This window comes from Aspergillus nidulans, chromosome VIII (assembly GCF_000011425.1).
Source record: "Aspergillus nidulans FGSC A4 chromosome VIII".
Taxonomy (NCBI): Eukaryota; Fungi; Ascomycota; class Eurotiomycetes; order Eurotiales; family Aspergillaceae; genus Aspergillus; species Aspergillus nidulans.
The window spans coordinates 2115734-2132519 of NC_066264.1; the positions used below are offsets into that span (position 1 = coordinate 2115734).

Genomic DNA, 16786 nt, shown 5'->3' on the forward strand with positions numbered 1-16786 from the left:
GAAGGTTATTATAAACCAACTAATCTAGCCAAAAAAAAAAAAATTCGTAATAATGATACATCCCATAATCTCCAAGGACATGGTATTGCAAGTCCTAAGCCTAGCCCCTCCGGACCAGCATCAGAGGCTTTCCAGCCTCAATAGACTTTCCTGGCTGGGCCAGGATCTTCTCAACAACAGCGCCGGCCGCAGCAGACTCCGCCCGCACTGCAATCTCGAGCTTCATTGCTTCCAGGATCACGACCACCTGGTCTTTGTCTAGTTTGTCGCCTTCTTTCACTTCAACTTTCCAAACGTTCGCGTTGAGGGGCGCTTCAATTACGGTGATTTCGGGGTCTATTCACATGTTAGTACAAAAAACACTCTGAAGTAATATGGAACACAGAATGGAAGACAAACCTTTCAACAGTTCCTCAACTGTATCCATTGAGACTCCCCGTTCAGCCTTCTCCTTGGCCCACCGTTCAAGTAATTCCTTCTCCAGCAAATCCATCTCAGCCTGCGCCTTTCGCTGCCGCGCGCGAATTGCCTTAACCTCCTCCTTCGTCTCCTTAAGAAGCCGGTTATGCTCGGCCATATCAAACTCAACCACCTCCCACTCATATTCATACCTTCCGCTCTGGAACAACGCAAGCTGTCTTTCATACTCCTCCTCGGTGACTTTGTAAAACGTGATCTGATCGAAGTCTTCAAAAAGCCACGGTTTCTCTGGCGCATAACCCCGTTTCGTGCCGAGAATATCAACGCCGGGGATGGTCATTCCATTCATTTGATACCCACCTGGAGAGTCAACGGTGTAGATGGCCAGGCAGCTGCCGCCCCACGAGACTTGTCCGGCTGGTGTGAAGACGCGGGAGGGGTTCATCTTGGGGCAGTTCATGCGCTGGCGCGGATCGACGGGAAGAGCGATCGGAAGGGCTGTGAAGAAGCCGACGGTGATGACCATGAAACTGGCGGTAAGGTAGATGTTCTCAAGCTCGGCACGGGTAAAGGCGTTGTTGCGCGCGACAAAATCGATGTTGTCTGGGAGATAGGAGGCGTAGGGGCGTTGGGTCTCCATGTACCGTTTGATTGCGTCGGTCTGTCGCTTGCTTTCAAAGGTTAATGGAAGTTTGAAACGGCGGCTGGGTACCTTTGCACGGCTGAGGTCGCCGAGTTGAGTCTCGATAGTGCAGAGGTAGTCGATTAGCTTTTGTTGCGGTATCTTGGTGCCGTCGTAGTAAATCATTAGGGCTTTTGGGAGATCTTGGTTAGTAAGGCATACTAGCTGACATCAGAAAATCTTACAATTTCCACAGCCGACCAAGTTTATCAAGCCGTTTGATACTGAGATATCGCCTGCTGCCTCGCTGAGCACTTTTTTCAGCGCGGTGACTCTGTAGCGGTGGTTCAGATCAAAGGCACCAACGCCGTAGTCAATCAGAAGGTAGTCATCACCGGCCTAGGAAACTGTTAGATCGGCAGCTTATCAGGAATGTCCTTTATTACCTGTCGGTAGGAAACAAGCGGCTGGTTCCCTTTCTCTGGAATTTGATGCACGATGCCAGAGACCCGTGTTGACGAGGACATGGCTGGAGGCAAAGAAGAGGCTAGAGGAGTTATACTACCGAAGTCTTCCCCCTTCTGACAGCATTGCACAATGTCAGATATAAATCTCTCCAGCTCATTGCGCGCCAGTAGAGTATCTTTCAATGACGTAGCTCTGAATTTCAATTTGTCTCCAGCTTTGACCTGTCCTAGTTTCCACAGGTCTGCTTTGACAATTGTATGACTGCTAACAAAGCCACCAAGATCTGGTGCATCTTGCGGGAAAATCACCGGGTCGTCACCTGTCCAGTTGATTGATCCAATGGCGTATCCACACTCGATTAGGTTAGAAGGGTGTGCACCGCCCTCTCCTCCATCCGGCCGAGCCCAGGTGGGCTTAGGACCAAGCAGACGAATCCCACCCCTTGCAGCGTTGTGCGAAATAGTCCATTCTGCGTTGTAGAGCATGTCTATACTCTCGGGCGCGAGATATCCTTCATCATACGGTCCCGGCATCGACATAAGTTCCCAGCTGTCAGGATACTGCGGGATAAGATGCTCCGGTAAACTTAATTCATTATCCGACTCAGGGATTTGGGCGGAGATAGTTAGATAATCTCCAGATGTAAGCTGTCGACCCTGGTAACCTCCGACACCGACCATGGGCGCAGTCGCTTTGGAGCCAAACCACTCAGCTATATTGGGGAATCCACCGAGGACGGCAAGGTAAGCCCTGCAACCGCCACCCGTGGTCTTCCCTATCTTCAAGCGTTGGCCTGCCGATACCTTTACCCTAGACCACATGGGTACAGGAGCTTCATCCAGTTTGGCATCAATCGGTGCACCGCAAAGTGAGATTACCGCTGGTCCAAGGAAACGTAGCTCTGGCCCGCTCAGCGTGATCTCTAAGCCCTCAAGACCGACTGGGTTGCCCACCAGAGCATTCGCAATGCGGAACGCAACAGAATCCATCGGCCCGGAGTGACAGAAGCCTCGGCCTACTGTTGGACGACCGGGCCAGTCTTGAATCAGCGTATAAGCGCCACCGGAGATGACATCAATAGCAGCTAGATTGTATTCGAAATTATTCAAGAACTTAGTCAAGGTGTTTCCAGCGTTAAAGTCCTTGTTGGCAAGGATTTCAGCCAGAAACCCGAGGTTAGTTGGAGGGCCACAGATCCGTGACCCAGTTAGGATGTCTCTCAGTCCCTCAATCGCTTTTTGCCTGCTCGATGCATGATACATGACCTTTGCAAGAAGAGGATCTATTCCTTGTCAGGATTCTCTTGCAGGTACAGGATTTGCACAAAGTCTTACCGTAGTTCGCGGACACTTTGATTCCCCTGTACACCCACGTATCAATTCTTGATCCTGTGGTTTCCTTCCAATCCACGTCCTGGAGTATCCCAGGGCAAGGAGCAAAGTCCCTGACTGGGTTCTCCGCATACACTCGAGCCTCAATGGCAAACCCTTGTGGAGCGCCTACCGGAATGCTCGAGAGAAACTCTGCTTCGAGACCTTTTCTGCCTGACAACTGGGCATCCGCTTGTCGAAGCATGAGTTCCACCAAATCAACGCCGTAGCATAGCTCGGTAATTCCATGCTCAACTTGAAGACGTGTGTTCATCTCCAAGAAGAAAAACTTCCCCGATTCGTCATCCACGAGATACTCAATTGTTCCAGCGGAGCCATAGTCAATTGATTCAGCGAGGCGGACAGCGGCGTCGCACAGGCCTTTCCTGAGCTCCGGATTCCTGGTTACAAAGGGGCTTGGACATTCTTCAATCACTTTCTGGTGTCTCCTTTGGATGGAGCACTCTCTTTCCCCAATGGAAATAGCCTTACCTTGCCCATTTCCAAAAACTTGGACCTCAATGTGATGGCTAGACGGATAGTAACGCTCGATGAAGAGTCCAGCGTTCTTGAAGAGAGCTTCACCCCTGGATTGTACAGTCTGAAACGATTCCCGTACTTCCTTCTCGGTGTTGCAGGTAAGTAATCCCATTCCGCCACCGCCAGCGGTGGCCTTAAGCATGACCTGATGACTGTGAGCGCAGTGTTATACTAGGCACAAGGCGGGGAGTGTACAGGAAATCCGAGACTTTGAGCGATTTTCACAGCTTCGTCTTCACTTGTAACCAGCCCTTGCGAACCGGGAACAATAGGTACACCGGCTTTTGTCGCAAGTTCTCGCGCTGTGTGCTTAAGCCCGAATGCCTCGATGCTTTCTGGGGATGGACCAACGAAGGCCAACCCGGCGCTGGCGACGTCTCTAGCGAAATTTGAGTTCTCGGAGAGGAAGCCATAACCTGGGATGATAGCGTCTGCTCCCTTTCGCTTCGCAATATCGATAATTTGATCCCTAAACCCAAGGTTAGGAATCTCCTCAAGGAGGAAAAGAAAAGACCACTGACCCATCAATATATGCTTTGGACGGTGGCCCAGAGAGAAGAATTGCCTCGTCTGCTAGATGAACGTGGGTTGATGCGGCATCTGGCTCGGTATAAACGGCAATAGTCCGAATGTTAAGCTTCCTTGAAAGAATCAGCTATATGTTCTCGAGACCAAGCTTGTTCCTACTTTGCAGTCTTCAGCACTCGCACAGCGATCTCGCCCCGATTGGCGATGAGAAGTGTCTTTAAGGCCTCCATGATTTTTTCACTAATAGGTTGCAGTCCTGTAATCACTGATATTTGCCGGTTATAAGTAGCCATCCTCCCCGGGCCCCCTTATCTCGAGAACCCCCCATTCCTTCGCTGCATTGCGGGGAAGAACCAATTCCATGATACTGGAAATCGGCTTCTGATAAAAGGTCCGGGGACTCGGCGTTGCTATGATTGCACGATGACGCCGAAGACTTTGGAGCTTCGGCTTGACGGAGAGGATCGGCACAAAACGATAGGGACAACCTCCCCGAGGCCCCCACCCTGCCCCAACTACTGAAGAATTCCCCATATCTCACGTCCAACGTTCGGAAACGAGCCCGAGCACTGCGTATATAAGTACCGAGCCAGGCTCCCGGGATTTGAGGAGCAAGCTTGAAGTGGTCGGCGAAACCCCATAATCATTATGGCTCCAATCAAGAAAAAAGCTCTAATCAACTGCGACATGGGAGAAGCGGTATGTCTTCATTTCGTTTTTCTGGCTGTCTTTCCTGATAGGCCCTCCTATATCACCATCGAACAGAAGCTAATCCGATCAATCGAATAGTACGGGAACTGGACTTGTGGGCCGGATCTAGAGCTTCTCCCGTTAATTGACATAGCCAACATCGCGTGTGGTTTCCACGCTGGCGATCCTTTGATCATGATGGAAACAGTACGGAACTGTAAAGCCCACAATATTTTGGTGGGTGCCCATCCCGGCTTACCGGACATCCAAGGGTTCGGACGGCGCGAAATGAAGCTATCCCCGGAAGAGCTCACTGCGATCACTATCTACCAAGTGGGAGCTCTCCAAGGCTTCCTGGATCGCGAAGGGGTGCGCCTGAACCATGTTAAGCCTCATGGTGTCCTTTATGGTATGATGTGCAGGGATTATGAGGTGGCAAAGGCCGTCATGCTGGGGATTCCCAAGGGGATCCCTGTGTTCGGCTTACCAGGGACCAACATGGAAAAGGCTGCCAATGATCTGGGAATTGAATTTCGAGCTGAGTTCTATGGTGATGTCAAGTACGACTCTAACGGAATGCTTGTCATTGACCGCAAGAAGAAGCCATGGGACCCTGCGGATGTGGAGAAGCATGTCCGGCAACAGCTTGAGGATCAGTCTGTCACGAGCGTTGATGGAGTTGTCGTGCCGCTGCCGATTAAAGATTATGATGTGTCCATTTGTTGTCATTCCGATTCGCCTGGCTGTCTTGAAATCATCAAGACAACGAAGAAAGTGGTGGACGAATTCAATAAGAAGTATGGATTTTGAACGATTGCGTACATTTCACTCAATCTAAAAGGCATTTAAGTCTAATTTCAGCCGGCCTGACCTTGCTTCGTCCAGTAGTATCACCCGCAACATGTGCAGCATCGTAGGGTCCCACTGGAGAATTGATGATTACCAAGGATGGACATTTCTTCAGGCTGGCTTCTGCCAGGGACCTGAAGGATGTGAATTCATTTGCTCCTCAAGTACCTGCGCCAGATCTCAGGTAAATCGACAACTGCTGACAGGTCCGTATGCTTCAAGGGGATTGCAATTCACAAGTGTAAATTTGTACACGAAATTCCCTAGAAAAGCGTGGTTCTCGTCATCTGTATGCGGGGGGCAAGCGAACTGCCCACATGGACAGCAAACCCTCTAGCGCTGAGGTAATATCTCAGGTCGTCGCGCGGTAAGGCCGGACATAGGGGCATTTCCAGATCGTGAACCAAATGGACGGAAAATCCAGCCTGCTCCGTAGCGGGGGATTGGGGGCTTACCATCCTCGTATTCAGTGCGCTTGGACGACTGAACAGTGCTGCTGGAGGCTCAAGGCTCTCAGTGACCATTACATCATTATTATCATCATCATCATCATCGGCTCATCACCAGTTCGTAGTGAACGGGTGCAATGACGAGTATTTATATGGTAATTGCGACGAAGGCTTGTGTCCAAACAAGAAAGTTGGCTTGATAATGCGAGATAGGCCGGGGAAGGAAGTGTCACACTCCGATATCGTTTGGGATGAATCATCGGGCTGAGCTACTAACCGAGTTTGGTCAAGCGTTGTCAAAGGAAGGGCGTGCAGTCTTTTAGTCTCCCCCCTCCCGCTCCACCAACGAGCCTCTATCAGGTCTATCCATGGATCTAGTTCCAGCAGGGTGTTTCCTTCGTCTTCTGATGGGCTGAGCGCTCGAGTCTGGTCCATAGAGAGCCCAAAATGAAAGCCACCTGTCGGCCAAAACCGCAGGAAGCCGCGCGTGAGTGACCCGGGAACTCCGCCGCTATGCACCGGCGTATCGTGCGACCGAATAGGCCGACGGAAGAACTGATTTCTGCCTTGAATCTAGGAGAAGTTGGTAGAAGTAGACGCTAACGGGGTCCGGCATGCTTTTCATACCCCAGACGAAAAACATGGGCTTTTGATATCTCCACCCCTCCCTCAGCTCATCCTCATCCTTCGAGTCCCTCCATCTATCTACATGCTCTTATCCTCGTTCTTCTGGCCGTCTTCGCCATCTACTCAGCATATTGTCTTGCAGGTCAAGTTCACGCCAGTCATTGCGGCTCTCGTGGTAGATACGAAGTTCGGCTTCATCCCGCGAAGTCCTAGAAAATGGAGTTCTTCGACTTTAATGAGGCTGCTTCCGGCTCCCACGTGCCGGACGACGATGTCGCCTCTGATCACATTGAGATGGACGAGAACGATGTCGTGGAAACATATCAGTCTCTTTTGCAAGATCGGTCGGAGATTCCCGACTTCCTACCTGGCCAAAGCGCTTCTGAGGAAGTCATGTCTGAGACTCCCGATCCGGAAGGCATCTACCCCATGGGCCGTGCCAAAGAACCTTGCGACTTCTGCAGGAACATGGGGCTGGACTGCTTTATCGCCAAACGAGGCGTGATGCAGAAAAGTGGCTGCACTTGCTGTATTTCGCTGTATCGCGAATGCAGTTTCACCCAAACAATGCCTCAGGGCAGATTCGCCGGCGTGGACACATTGCATCCTATCTCCGAGAACATTTATATCCCCACAGGAGGGCTGACCGGCAAGAAGGCGCTTAAGTCTTTCTCTGGCATTGCAGAGGATGTTGACGCTCGTGCAAGGAAAAGCAGCTCTCGTCTCTCACGAGAGGCGGTACGGATCCTTAAGGCGTGGCTCAATGACCATAGTGACCATCCTTATCCGACCGAAGAGGAGAAAGAGGAATTGAAACTACGCACAGGATTAAAACGAACACAAATCACTAATTGGCTCGCCAATGCCAGGCGGCGTGGGAAGATTCGACCTTCGCCTCGAAGCAGTTCCCCTGTCGCGGGCGCAATTGAGATCCCCAGGCAACCGGTCATTGACCACACGCTCATGACACCTTTGGAACGTTGGAAATACTCTCCCCCGGAAAACGAACCTGCTGCCCTCTCCAACATTTTGCGGGCTTTGGAGGACACGCCCTTGGAAATACGTCAGGGGTCACATTCAGGTCACGTGCGCTCACAATCGCGAAGGACTGGGTCTAGCAATGACTCAAGCCATGCTAACTCGAATGTATTCGACGCATCTTCCCTTGTTAGCAGCCATGACGCCAGTCAATCAGCTAGCCATAGCTCCGTATCCGACCTCTCTTTTGCCTCTGCCTTCTCCCACCGCTCCTCCCTTGGGTCGTTTGGCTCAATGGAGCGCAAAGAACGACGTCGCCGGCGCAAGCCCTCTTTACCTACAAACACTTTCAATCAGCAGAAAGCTAAAGGCGCACGCATCTACCAATGCACTTTCTGTGCCGACTCTTTCCAGACCAAGTATGACTGGCAGCGCCATGAAAAGTCTCTGCACTTGGCCCTCGAGAAATGGACATGCGCACCACATGGAGGTGTAGCGTTCATCAATGGTGCCAATCGTTGTGTATTCTGCATGGCTGTTGATCCAGATAACGATCATCTTGAGTCGCATAACTATAGCACCTGTGCTGAGAAGAGCTCGGCAGAGCGAACCTTCTACCGGAAGGACCATCTCAACCAACACCTCCGGTTGATGCATAACGTGCGGTTTCACCCGTCTATGGATCAATGGCGAAGCCATACGACGGAGATTATATCTCGATGCGGTTTCTGTGGAATCACCCTGACGACGTGGAAAGGTCGAGCCGATCACCTTGCTACCCACTTTAAGAACGGTGCGGACATGGTCCAGTGGAAGGGTGACTGGGGTTTCGAACCAGTCGTGCAAGACCTTGTCGAAAATGCCATGCCTCCGTATCTTATCGGTCACGAACGCAACACGCTTGACCCATACAAACCCTCTGCGCACAAAACTGCGCCTGGTCTCGCCGTCCCCATGGACGCCAATTGTTATGAGCGTCTCAGGATGGAGCTTAACGCTTATATCCAAGAAAGTGTAACGAAAGGTATCGTGCCGACAGATCAAATGCTCCAAGATCATGGACGGCGAGTAATCTATGGAACCGATGACCCCTGGAACCAGACCTGTGCCGATAACCCTGTCTGGTTGAGTGTTCTCAAGCGAGATGCAGGACTTGAACCGGCGCAGGGGTCAGAACATATTCAATTCTCCAATCTCGGCATGCAGCCACCGTATGCGTCTCAAGAGGGGCTCCGGCGGCCACCAGCTTGCGCTCGTCAGCCGTATGGCTCGGGTTATCCCACCTCCGGCTTCCAGAGCCCAGCAATTCCCGGGACAGGCCGATCCTCTGCTGCACCAAGTATACCCGGAAGTTCCGCTGGAAGCTTTTCGGGCAGTGCTGGGATGTTTACAGCACCTGGACCCTCCGGATTATCGCTGGATTGGGGCAGTAATGCGTCGGCCGGAGTTTCGTCTTTTTCAACACCGCTGAGCACGTCTGCTGACCCATTTGTGCAGATGGGCTTCGATCCGGAGTTCCTTCAACAGCTGAATCATCGTTATGAGGAGGAGGTGCCGTTGGAAAGCTTACAAGGGCTGAGCTTCGGAGTTGACGATGGAGGCGGTTTTGATTCTATTGATCCTGTGGGCACAGCGGCTGTGACCAGTAGCGCAACCTCTCCGATACCGATCCCGGCCTCGAAGCAACCCGATATTCGATTGCCTGATGCTGTTCCTCCAGATCTTCACTTCGAGGGCACGGGTAGAACCGGAATGTGAGTAGGATGTCTCGTGCACTGTCGAGCTGTGCTGGTCACGAGTAAAAATTTTCAACCTTTAGATATATGATGAATCTCGGGTACTTTCGATAGTGTTTATTTTCGTTTTCTTTTAATGAGAGTCTGAATGGATGGTTCTGTTGATAAGAAAATAAGTTTGTAGGTGCACCTAACGCTGATACCTTGGCTCTGATTTATAATGAGGTGGAGTGACGAGCGAAGGGCGTGAAGTACAATCTCCAAGAGTTTCCGATTGGCCACACTGATGCCAAAGGGCGCAGTTGACATTTCTTTCTTTGGTTGAGGCTCGACGGTGATCAACGTTTAGCTTGATCTTCCTCAATGTTGATGGGAATTTTTATCCCGACAGTATTCCGAGGCCATCCACTCCAAACCTTTAGAATGTGCATGCAGTCGAGACCCGACGCATGTGAAATGCAGCGAAGTCCGATTCGCACCCCCCAACGTTTATCGCCACTCAAACTAGACTCTTCAACGTCTTCCTATCTTTTATAAGAAAGCTTTCTTATGATCAGACTCTATTAATCTTAGGCGCCATAGTGGGGTGGATCTTACCCCTCTTCCGAAGAATGACATTCTTATCAGTATCATACCCTCTTCACTGCTGAGACTTACCTCGGAGACGGGCATCTGTCTCTTTCAACCTCACACGCTCATTCAATAGAGGTTTTTGCGCTCAGGCTCGAAGCCATGGCCGAAGTCTCTATGGGTGATACCTCCGGGTGCCCGCCGACTTTCTCACTCTTCCCGCCGTTCATCCCAACCGTCATCAAGCAATGTCTGACAGCTTCGCGGTACGCGATCGTCAAAACCGCGACTACGAATTCGCCTTCAGCTTCTCGAGCAAGCACTATCTCTTTTAGCACAAACTCAGGAACAGGCGATAACACTCCACGACCTTCATCATCGGGAAGCGCAAGCACAGCGCGGAATATCGAGGATTTATTTAGCGATGAGGACCTTGGAAATATCAACAGAGACGTCCTGGCGTTAGGCGCCCCAGGAAGTTGCGAGGTCGGCTCAGGAGTGCAGTGGAATAGAGTAGATGTTGGTATGCGCCATCAACCCCATTCCGAATAGACAGATCACTAAGCGCACATATACAGGACTGTACCTCCTCCGCCAAGCAGGCTATGAAGCCCAAAACCCCATCCGCGAAAGCCACCACGTCCGCTCCCTTTACATAGACTCCATGGCCTACTTCCTTTCTGCCCTTCCCGAAGACCTCAGCAGCGAAGAAACCCTGACGGTCCGACGGATGCTCCCAGAGAAACTAAAGCCGGCATTCACACCAAGCGCCGGCCTCGAACTCTCCGAGAGCACACCGCATTCGCATGTTCTTCCAGCTAATACTTATCCGGCGCAACGCTCTTACCTCCATCGTCTCCTGGCTGCAAGTATAATATACTTTTGCATGCTCCTGCAATACATCATGCCATACATCAAAGATGTACTGATCCATTTGTACCGGTATGACCGGGCCCACCGGGTAACGGAGCGTGTTACGGCGGCGACATTGTACGTTGTTGAGAAGGTCGGAAGGGGAAGTGTGAATCTTGGTGCGTCATTCTTGAATATGTATGATGGGAAACCGGGTAGTGCGGTTTCAGGCGCGGCAGAATGGTGGATTGAGGGGGTTGCGGGGGGAATTTATGAAGGGGTTGGGGAGGGAATGGCAATTCTAGGAATTGGTCTTGGTCCTGTGGGAGGTGGTAAAGGGGTTAGGAATGGTGTTGGGATTTAGAGATAGAGAAGTATTGGATTTATATAGATGATGTTGGCGTTAGTTATATATATGGAATGCGTGCTAAATATTCTATTAGTACACTTACAAACGAATTTACTAAAGTCAATACTCCATAATCTCGTGAAAATGGTCTTCATGCACCAAGGGCTAGACATCTCCTTGCGCCAATAATGTTCTATTTATTTTAGATCGCACCAGTGTACTAAACTATCTTGTCATTCTACCAGGAAATATATCATGTAAGCAAGGATCCATCGCAACTCACTTTTCGGCTAGGCCGAAGCTCCAATAGCTGGAAGTACTTTTTTTTTACAATACTCCTCAATAAGATCATCTAGAACATTGCAAACTTCCATCAGCAATCAGCACTACCATAGCCTGTCCAGCAAAGTTAGGGCTAGGCTACAGCATTCTCCTCCTAGCTACTCAACCCTCGAAAATACCACTCCGTCCCCCGTCATGGACAATCTCGACGACTCTGGATGCGATTCTTGGATTTTGCTGATATGGGGGCAAGTTCCTGTTAGAGGGAAGGCTTGACATCTGCCTCAGAGCCACCCCGTATGATAGAGTCAGGAAGGGCCCTCTTCAAGATTTAGAGGAGCTGGATCTACGAAAATTATAACATTCTTTCGTCCCTTTTGAAGTCGGTGATAGCGATCCCTTAGAACCTGATTCAGAGAAGTGCTTCGTTGAATACTGAACGGCGCAAGCTAGGGAAAAGATGTCCAAGGTGGTACGGAGTGTGAGGTCTACTCGAAGGTGAAGGCAAGAGTGAGGCCATGATGCCAAGCTCACACTTCTTTATGTCGTGGCAGACTTTCTGCACTTGAGCAGCGGCTGTCATCCCTTGTCTGCGGTCAATTCCTCGGCTCCTAAATCCCATAAATCTGGCCCCTCTGACTACCAGATATCCCAGTGGGCCAGTGTTCGACACGAGACGCCGTTCAGGCACAATCCGAAGCTGCCTCTAGAGTAGAGGGAAGATAGATTAGACAGAGAACAAGTTCCTGTGTCATAAGGATCTCCCATTCTCTCCAGGATGTCAAACATCCATGGATAATCCAGTTCCTTGAGCACTCAGTGTCCTCTTCTCCAAGCTCAGCAAGCTCTTGAGAAGACCGTGAACATCGCCATTGCGTATCAAACGCCGCCACAGCAGCAGTCCTAAATGCCTATCAACGAACCTTGCAGGCCTCCACGCGTCTTAGTATGGTTTCTCGAGATACCGGGCCGATCCTCTTGTTGGGCGGGACACAGCTGACCCGGCATGTAGAATCTAGAAACCGGCCAAGATTTAAGCTGATCAAAGCATCATATATAAAATCGAAGCTTCCCATGCCTATTTCATACGCCTGGCATTAGCGGGTGACGGTCTCAGACGTTCGACTTTTAGTTCACGTTATCGAGAGGAGACGAGTAATATAGTGGACGTCCGTAAAGAGCCCATAGCGACAGGTTTGCTGTAAAATATGATTAATTGCCACACGAAACCAAAGCTCTAGAGATGATGGATTGGCTGACGGGCTATTCGCTTGAGCGTAGATTATGAGATGGCATTTGGTGAGTGATTGAGGGTAATGTGGAGGGTCGAGTGTCAAGTGTCAGGCTCGAGTATTGTGCCAAGCTCCACAGCCCAAGCTTGATCTGCTGGAGCTTCTCCAACTTGTCCCCTGACTGCTTTTTGTTTAATGCTCAGTCCACGATGTCGACGACGAGATTGCCTAACATCCCGTCTCTTCGCAAATACCAACTGATCCAGGAGCAGTAAGTTTTGGCTGCAGAATCAAGATAAAATAGTATCTCATTGTTATCAGTGCAAGCCTGAAACATGCAGCTCCCCCTGGGGTCTATGTCAGCCTCAGTCCTGGTGACCCCTCTCTCTGGTCCTGCGTGATCTTCGTCCGCTCCGGTAAGCTACACTTATTGCGATTGAAGATGCCTCTAATGATCTCGTTTGCAGGCCCTTACGCTTCCGCCATCCTCCGATTCCGGATACGCTTCCCCCCGTCCTATCCTGATCGCCCACCGCTCGTGACATTCGCTACGGACGTCTTCCATCCCCTCATTGTACCCCTCACCACATATACTTTCAGCACTGGCGTATCAAATGAAGACCCTGTCAGCGCAACGGATGAAGAGCGGTTGCCCCCGGGAGGCTTCAGTCTTAGACACGCATTTCCCCATTGGTTTGGAAGGGGGAGACATGCTCCCTCATCGAGGACTGTGAGTCTCAATGGCTCGAATAAAGGGGGTGCAGAGGTAAACCTCCACAAAGATCCTACGCAAGAGACTTCAGCGCCAAATCCAGATGAGAGCGAGGGCGGGGAACAAGACGACAAAGAAGGGGAAGGAGAAGAACGGACATCTGTTGATATTGCTCCAGCAGAAGCTCCAAAAATGAGGATATCAGTCCCGGTTCTAGAGATTCTAGATTACATCCGAACTTCGTTCGATGATGAGGCTGTCCTTGATTCTGTGCCGCTCGAGGCTGCTGGGAACCCAAGTGCATGGCACGCATGGAGAGCTCACCGAAAAGAAGCCACCAACTCTACCGAGACAGAGAGCACCAAACGTGATAACCCTCAAGCACGACTTCCGGGTGATTGGCATTGGGATGGTATTTGGGCCAAGCGTGTTCAACCTGAAATCGAAGCAAGTCGATCGGATGCGACACTCTTCGGAAGCGCTTCCCGAGGGCCCGATGAAACGGTATTTGGCTGACTGAATGCATTTCTTGAATTTTGCTAAATATGAATGCAGATTCGCTTTTCTCAACTCGACGTCAACACCCTGGAGTCGATCAAGAAAAGAATCATTCCTCCGGAGCAGGCGTCAGAATAAGCTCGCGATATTCCACTTGCTCCTGCTTTGGTTAGCGATTGGGCGCAATGCAGTCCCATTTGAGCACGTTTGAGAAGATCTGGTCCTTCTTTCTAGGGGCACATTTTAGGTCCATTCCTTAAATAGGCAAGCACGATCCAGATCACGGCTGACAAGAAGATGGTGCAAACACACATCTCCTACAAGATCTCGTACTTATCCATATGCCCCTTCTGAGCACTCCATTTTCTATCGTGTTTTACATGGCAGTATTGGATCCAACTGTATAGGTATCGCCATGAACCCTAAACAGAAGACAGCAATTATCGTCGTCGCGCTTGTCCTGGTTCCCATTATTCTGGTCTGCTGTGCATTCGCCCTAGCCCTTGGCTGCGCCGAGTTTTGGAGCTCTGGTCGCTTCACTCTCATCAAACCTTGGATTAGACGGCAACTGGCTACTGTGCGAAAACAACTCAAGCCAGTAAGATCCGATGATCCTCGTGCTGTAAAGCAGGTCATCAATCGCAACAATACTGCGAATACAGGAACTGCCATGACAGTTGCGGAGGTCTGAAGTGAGGACTCGGTTGGGTCATGGAAGGAGAGAGTTGGTACAGAGATACATTGGAAGAACACATCGTATTCTGATCGGGATCGGCAGACTATATTTTCTTCCGCTGCTTGTACCATTCCTGATGATTATAACCTCTACAACGAAATCCCTCGCTCAACCAGCGACGCGTGGTTTGACAGCCGACTGCTGCTAAACCTGACTTGGACGAACGCCCTTATTTGATTCAAAATTATGGCCACAGTACGTACAGCCTCGAGCCCCCCATACTTTGCGCTGCATCATAGCTGAGACCGACAGTCATACCCTGAACCAACGATTAACACTTGTGTCGAATATCAACCTCATGAGAAATAACCGCGTGCTTCGCCTTACTCCTTTGCCTTCGGACGGTCTCATGGATGCTTTCTATCGCTTACCTCGCAGTACGACCATGGACAAATATCGGATCGAGTTGGACAAAACCAGTGACCCTATGACGCTAACTACTGAGCTTGCGCCTACTGTTGCGATGCACTCCCGTAAAACACTTTTGCAGCTAGGCTACAGAGGGCTGCCTAAATCGTGTATGTAGATGAGCCAGCATCCAATGCCAGTCTGTGTGAAGTTTAAACAAAATATCTTTTTCTAACCTGCAAAGTTGATCAGTTCCGGGGCGTTCACATCTTCCTTCTTGGGCTGAGGCTGTTTCCAAAGAGGTTCGCCGTCATCATCGAACTCGGCCCATTGAAAGAAGCCACATCCTTTCTTTCCGGGCTTATACCCCATATAACACACCCACATGTAGCGACCTCTGCTGTCATGCTTGCGTTGGACACATTTAAGAACGGCATGTGCATTACAACGACAGCGCGGGACGTTTCGCGGGTGTAATGACTCTCGATACCACCGATACGTAATATTGATCCGCCGATTGCCCGATAACGGGTGCGGTGAGACGGTTTGCGCGGGAGCAATCGCATGCTTCCATTCCTCCTGCGTCTCTGCGTGCATGACCAAAAGAGAATTGTGCGGTAGAGGTATAGAAATCTGCCCCTGCGCATCAGCTCGTGCCCCCGCCTCCTCTTCATCAGAGACAATCCGCCGCACCCGAAACTCTCGCTGGACACCCAGACTAATACTCCCTATAACCGCGCGAGGCCCGAGGTAGGTAAGATGATCAGTGTGATACCCCACACTTTCCGCCGGCCCATCATAACAATTGACAAACGCCGCGTTCGGCACCCATTCTTTCGGCGACTGATACTTCAATTTCTTACCTCCGGGGTAGACATCGCGGATCCGTTTCCGTATTTCCTCATTAACAGCTTCCTGGACGCGTTTGGAGATCGCGCGGAGGTGCGGGGTTGCTTGCCGGATATTGGTGTGATACGTGCCACCGTACGTATAGTCATTCGCGTGCTGGGCCTCTTCTTCTGCCGTGGAGACGTAGACGCATGTAGAATGTGGGCTTTCAACAGTCCGGTCAAATAGCTGCATTTGATAGCGCGAGAAATGTTGCGACTCCTCGAGGAGTTCGAGAAGAAGCGCATTCGCTTCTTCTGGTGGAAGGAAATTGTGGATGATAGTGCACGAGGTATGAGCTGCGACGTCTTCGGGGCTGAACAAGTATAGAGCCCTTCCCTTCTGGACTACCGGGTTCCGAGACTTCTTTAATACGATATCTTTCCCATTTTCGTTTCCTTTACCCGGGGATACGGCAATATGCGATTTGAGGGATGTCTGAATCGCGGTGGCGGTTGTCCTTGGCCGTTTGAAAGAGAGTTGCTTCTGCTCTGTTATGGTAGCAGCTGCGGCTTCAACTGAGCCACTGCATGAGACAAGAATGTCCAGAAGCGTATCCTGCGGCGTTTCTGGGAAAAGAGACAGCAGTTGAGCTAGCTTTATGTCGGTCGAAGCGTCATCGTAGTCGGGTGTTGCGGGCCGAGATTTGACGGGGCTGTGCGGCCTCTTGCGCGAGAGGTAGCGGTCCATAAGGGGAGATCGTCTGTGACATAGTGAGCTAGACCAAGAGACGTGAAAAAGTCATGCTTGTACAAGGTGGAAGGAGGAAATTGATGAATTTCATTGAAGGCGAACTAGATGCACGTGATTGCTTTCAATATGACCAGTCACGGCTCACTTTGGTTTCTTGATGTCAGAAAGAGTACAAGGATGCCAGTGATTGTATCCTAAGATGATAGGGCGTCATTATCAGATGATTCAAATGTTATTTTAATGTTATTCTAAAAAAAGTTCAGTATCGGAAGCTTCCTGGATACCTCGGTTCGACCGATGAGTCGCTCCCCGCAGTCTCCTTCCGCCTCGCGCCTCCATTGCTCTCCCC

The 16786-nt window shown here is 50.6% G+C and overlaps 7 protein-coding genes across 7 annotated transcripts, besides 1 other annotated feature; 5 read left to right on the forward strand and 2 right to left on the reverse strand.

The window, feature by feature from the left end:
- Window positions 1–16786: part of a sequence feature (contig 1.14 1606..364334(-1)) that runs on past both edges of the window.
- ANIA_00887 (bifunctional urea carboxylase/allophanate hydrolase) lies at window positions 101–4178 on the reverse strand (the record flags this gene model as incomplete). Its single annotated transcript, XM_653399.1, has 8 exons — window positions 101–336; window positions 400–1245; window positions 1288–1441; window positions 1489–2792; window positions 2845–3565; window positions 3616–3889; window positions 3942–4061; window positions 4108–4178. The coding sequence occupies 8 exons, from the start codon at window positions 4176–4178 to the stop codon at window positions 101–103; spliced, it is 3726 nt and encodes a 1241-aa protein (XP_658491.1).
- On the forward strand, window positions 4597–5448 carry ANIA_00886 (protein lamB; the record flags this gene model as incomplete). Its single annotated transcript, XM_653398.1, has 2 exons — window positions 4597–4647; window positions 4738–5448. The coding sequence occupies 2 exons, from the start codon at window positions 4597–4599 to the stop codon at window positions 5446–5448; spliced, it is 762 nt and encodes a 253-aa protein (XP_658490.1).
- On the forward strand, window positions 6780–9391 carry ANIA_00885 (putative homeobox and C2H2 transcription factor; the record flags this gene model as incomplete). Its single annotated transcript, XM_653397.1, has 2 exons — window positions 6780–9295; window positions 9361–9391. The coding sequence occupies 2 exons, from the start codon at window positions 6780–6782 to the stop codon at window positions 9389–9391; spliced, it is 2547 nt and encodes an 848-aa protein (XP_658489.1).
- ANIA_00884 (uncharacterized protein) lies at window positions 9859–11063 on the forward strand (the record flags this gene model as incomplete). The annotated part of the gene is made up of 2 exons (XM_653396.2): window positions 9859–10370; window positions 10426–11063. Exons 1-2 carry the CDS (start codon window positions 10010–10012, stop codon window positions 11061–11063), a joined length of 999 nt encoding a protein of 332 aa, XP_658488.1. The 5' UTR covers window positions 9859–10009.
- ANIA_00883 (putative ubiquitin-conjugating enzyme) lies at window positions 12766–13790 on the forward strand (the record flags this gene model as incomplete). The annotated part of the gene is made up of 3 exons (XM_653395.2): window positions 12766–12833; window positions 12884–12978; window positions 13030–13790. The coding sequence occupies exons 1-3, from the start codon at window positions 12772–12774 to the stop codon at window positions 13788–13790; spliced, it is 918 nt and encodes a 305-aa protein (XP_658487.1). The 5' UTR covers window positions 12766–12771.
- ANIA_00882 (uncharacterized protein) lies at window positions 14188–15034 on the forward strand (the record flags this gene model as incomplete). Its single annotated transcript, XM_653394.1, has 2 exons — window positions 14188–14370; window positions 14714–15034. 2 exons carry the CDS (start codon window positions 14188–14190, stop codon window positions 15032–15034), a joined length of 504 nt encoding a protein of 167 aa, XP_658486.1.
- Window positions 15088–16434, reverse strand: ANIA_00881 (putative CUE domain protein; the record flags this gene model as incomplete). Its single annotated transcript, XM_653393.1, has 1 exon — window positions 15088–16434. One exon carries the CDS (start codon window positions 16432–16434, stop codon window positions 15088–15090), a length of 1347 nt encoding a protein of 448 aa, XP_658485.1.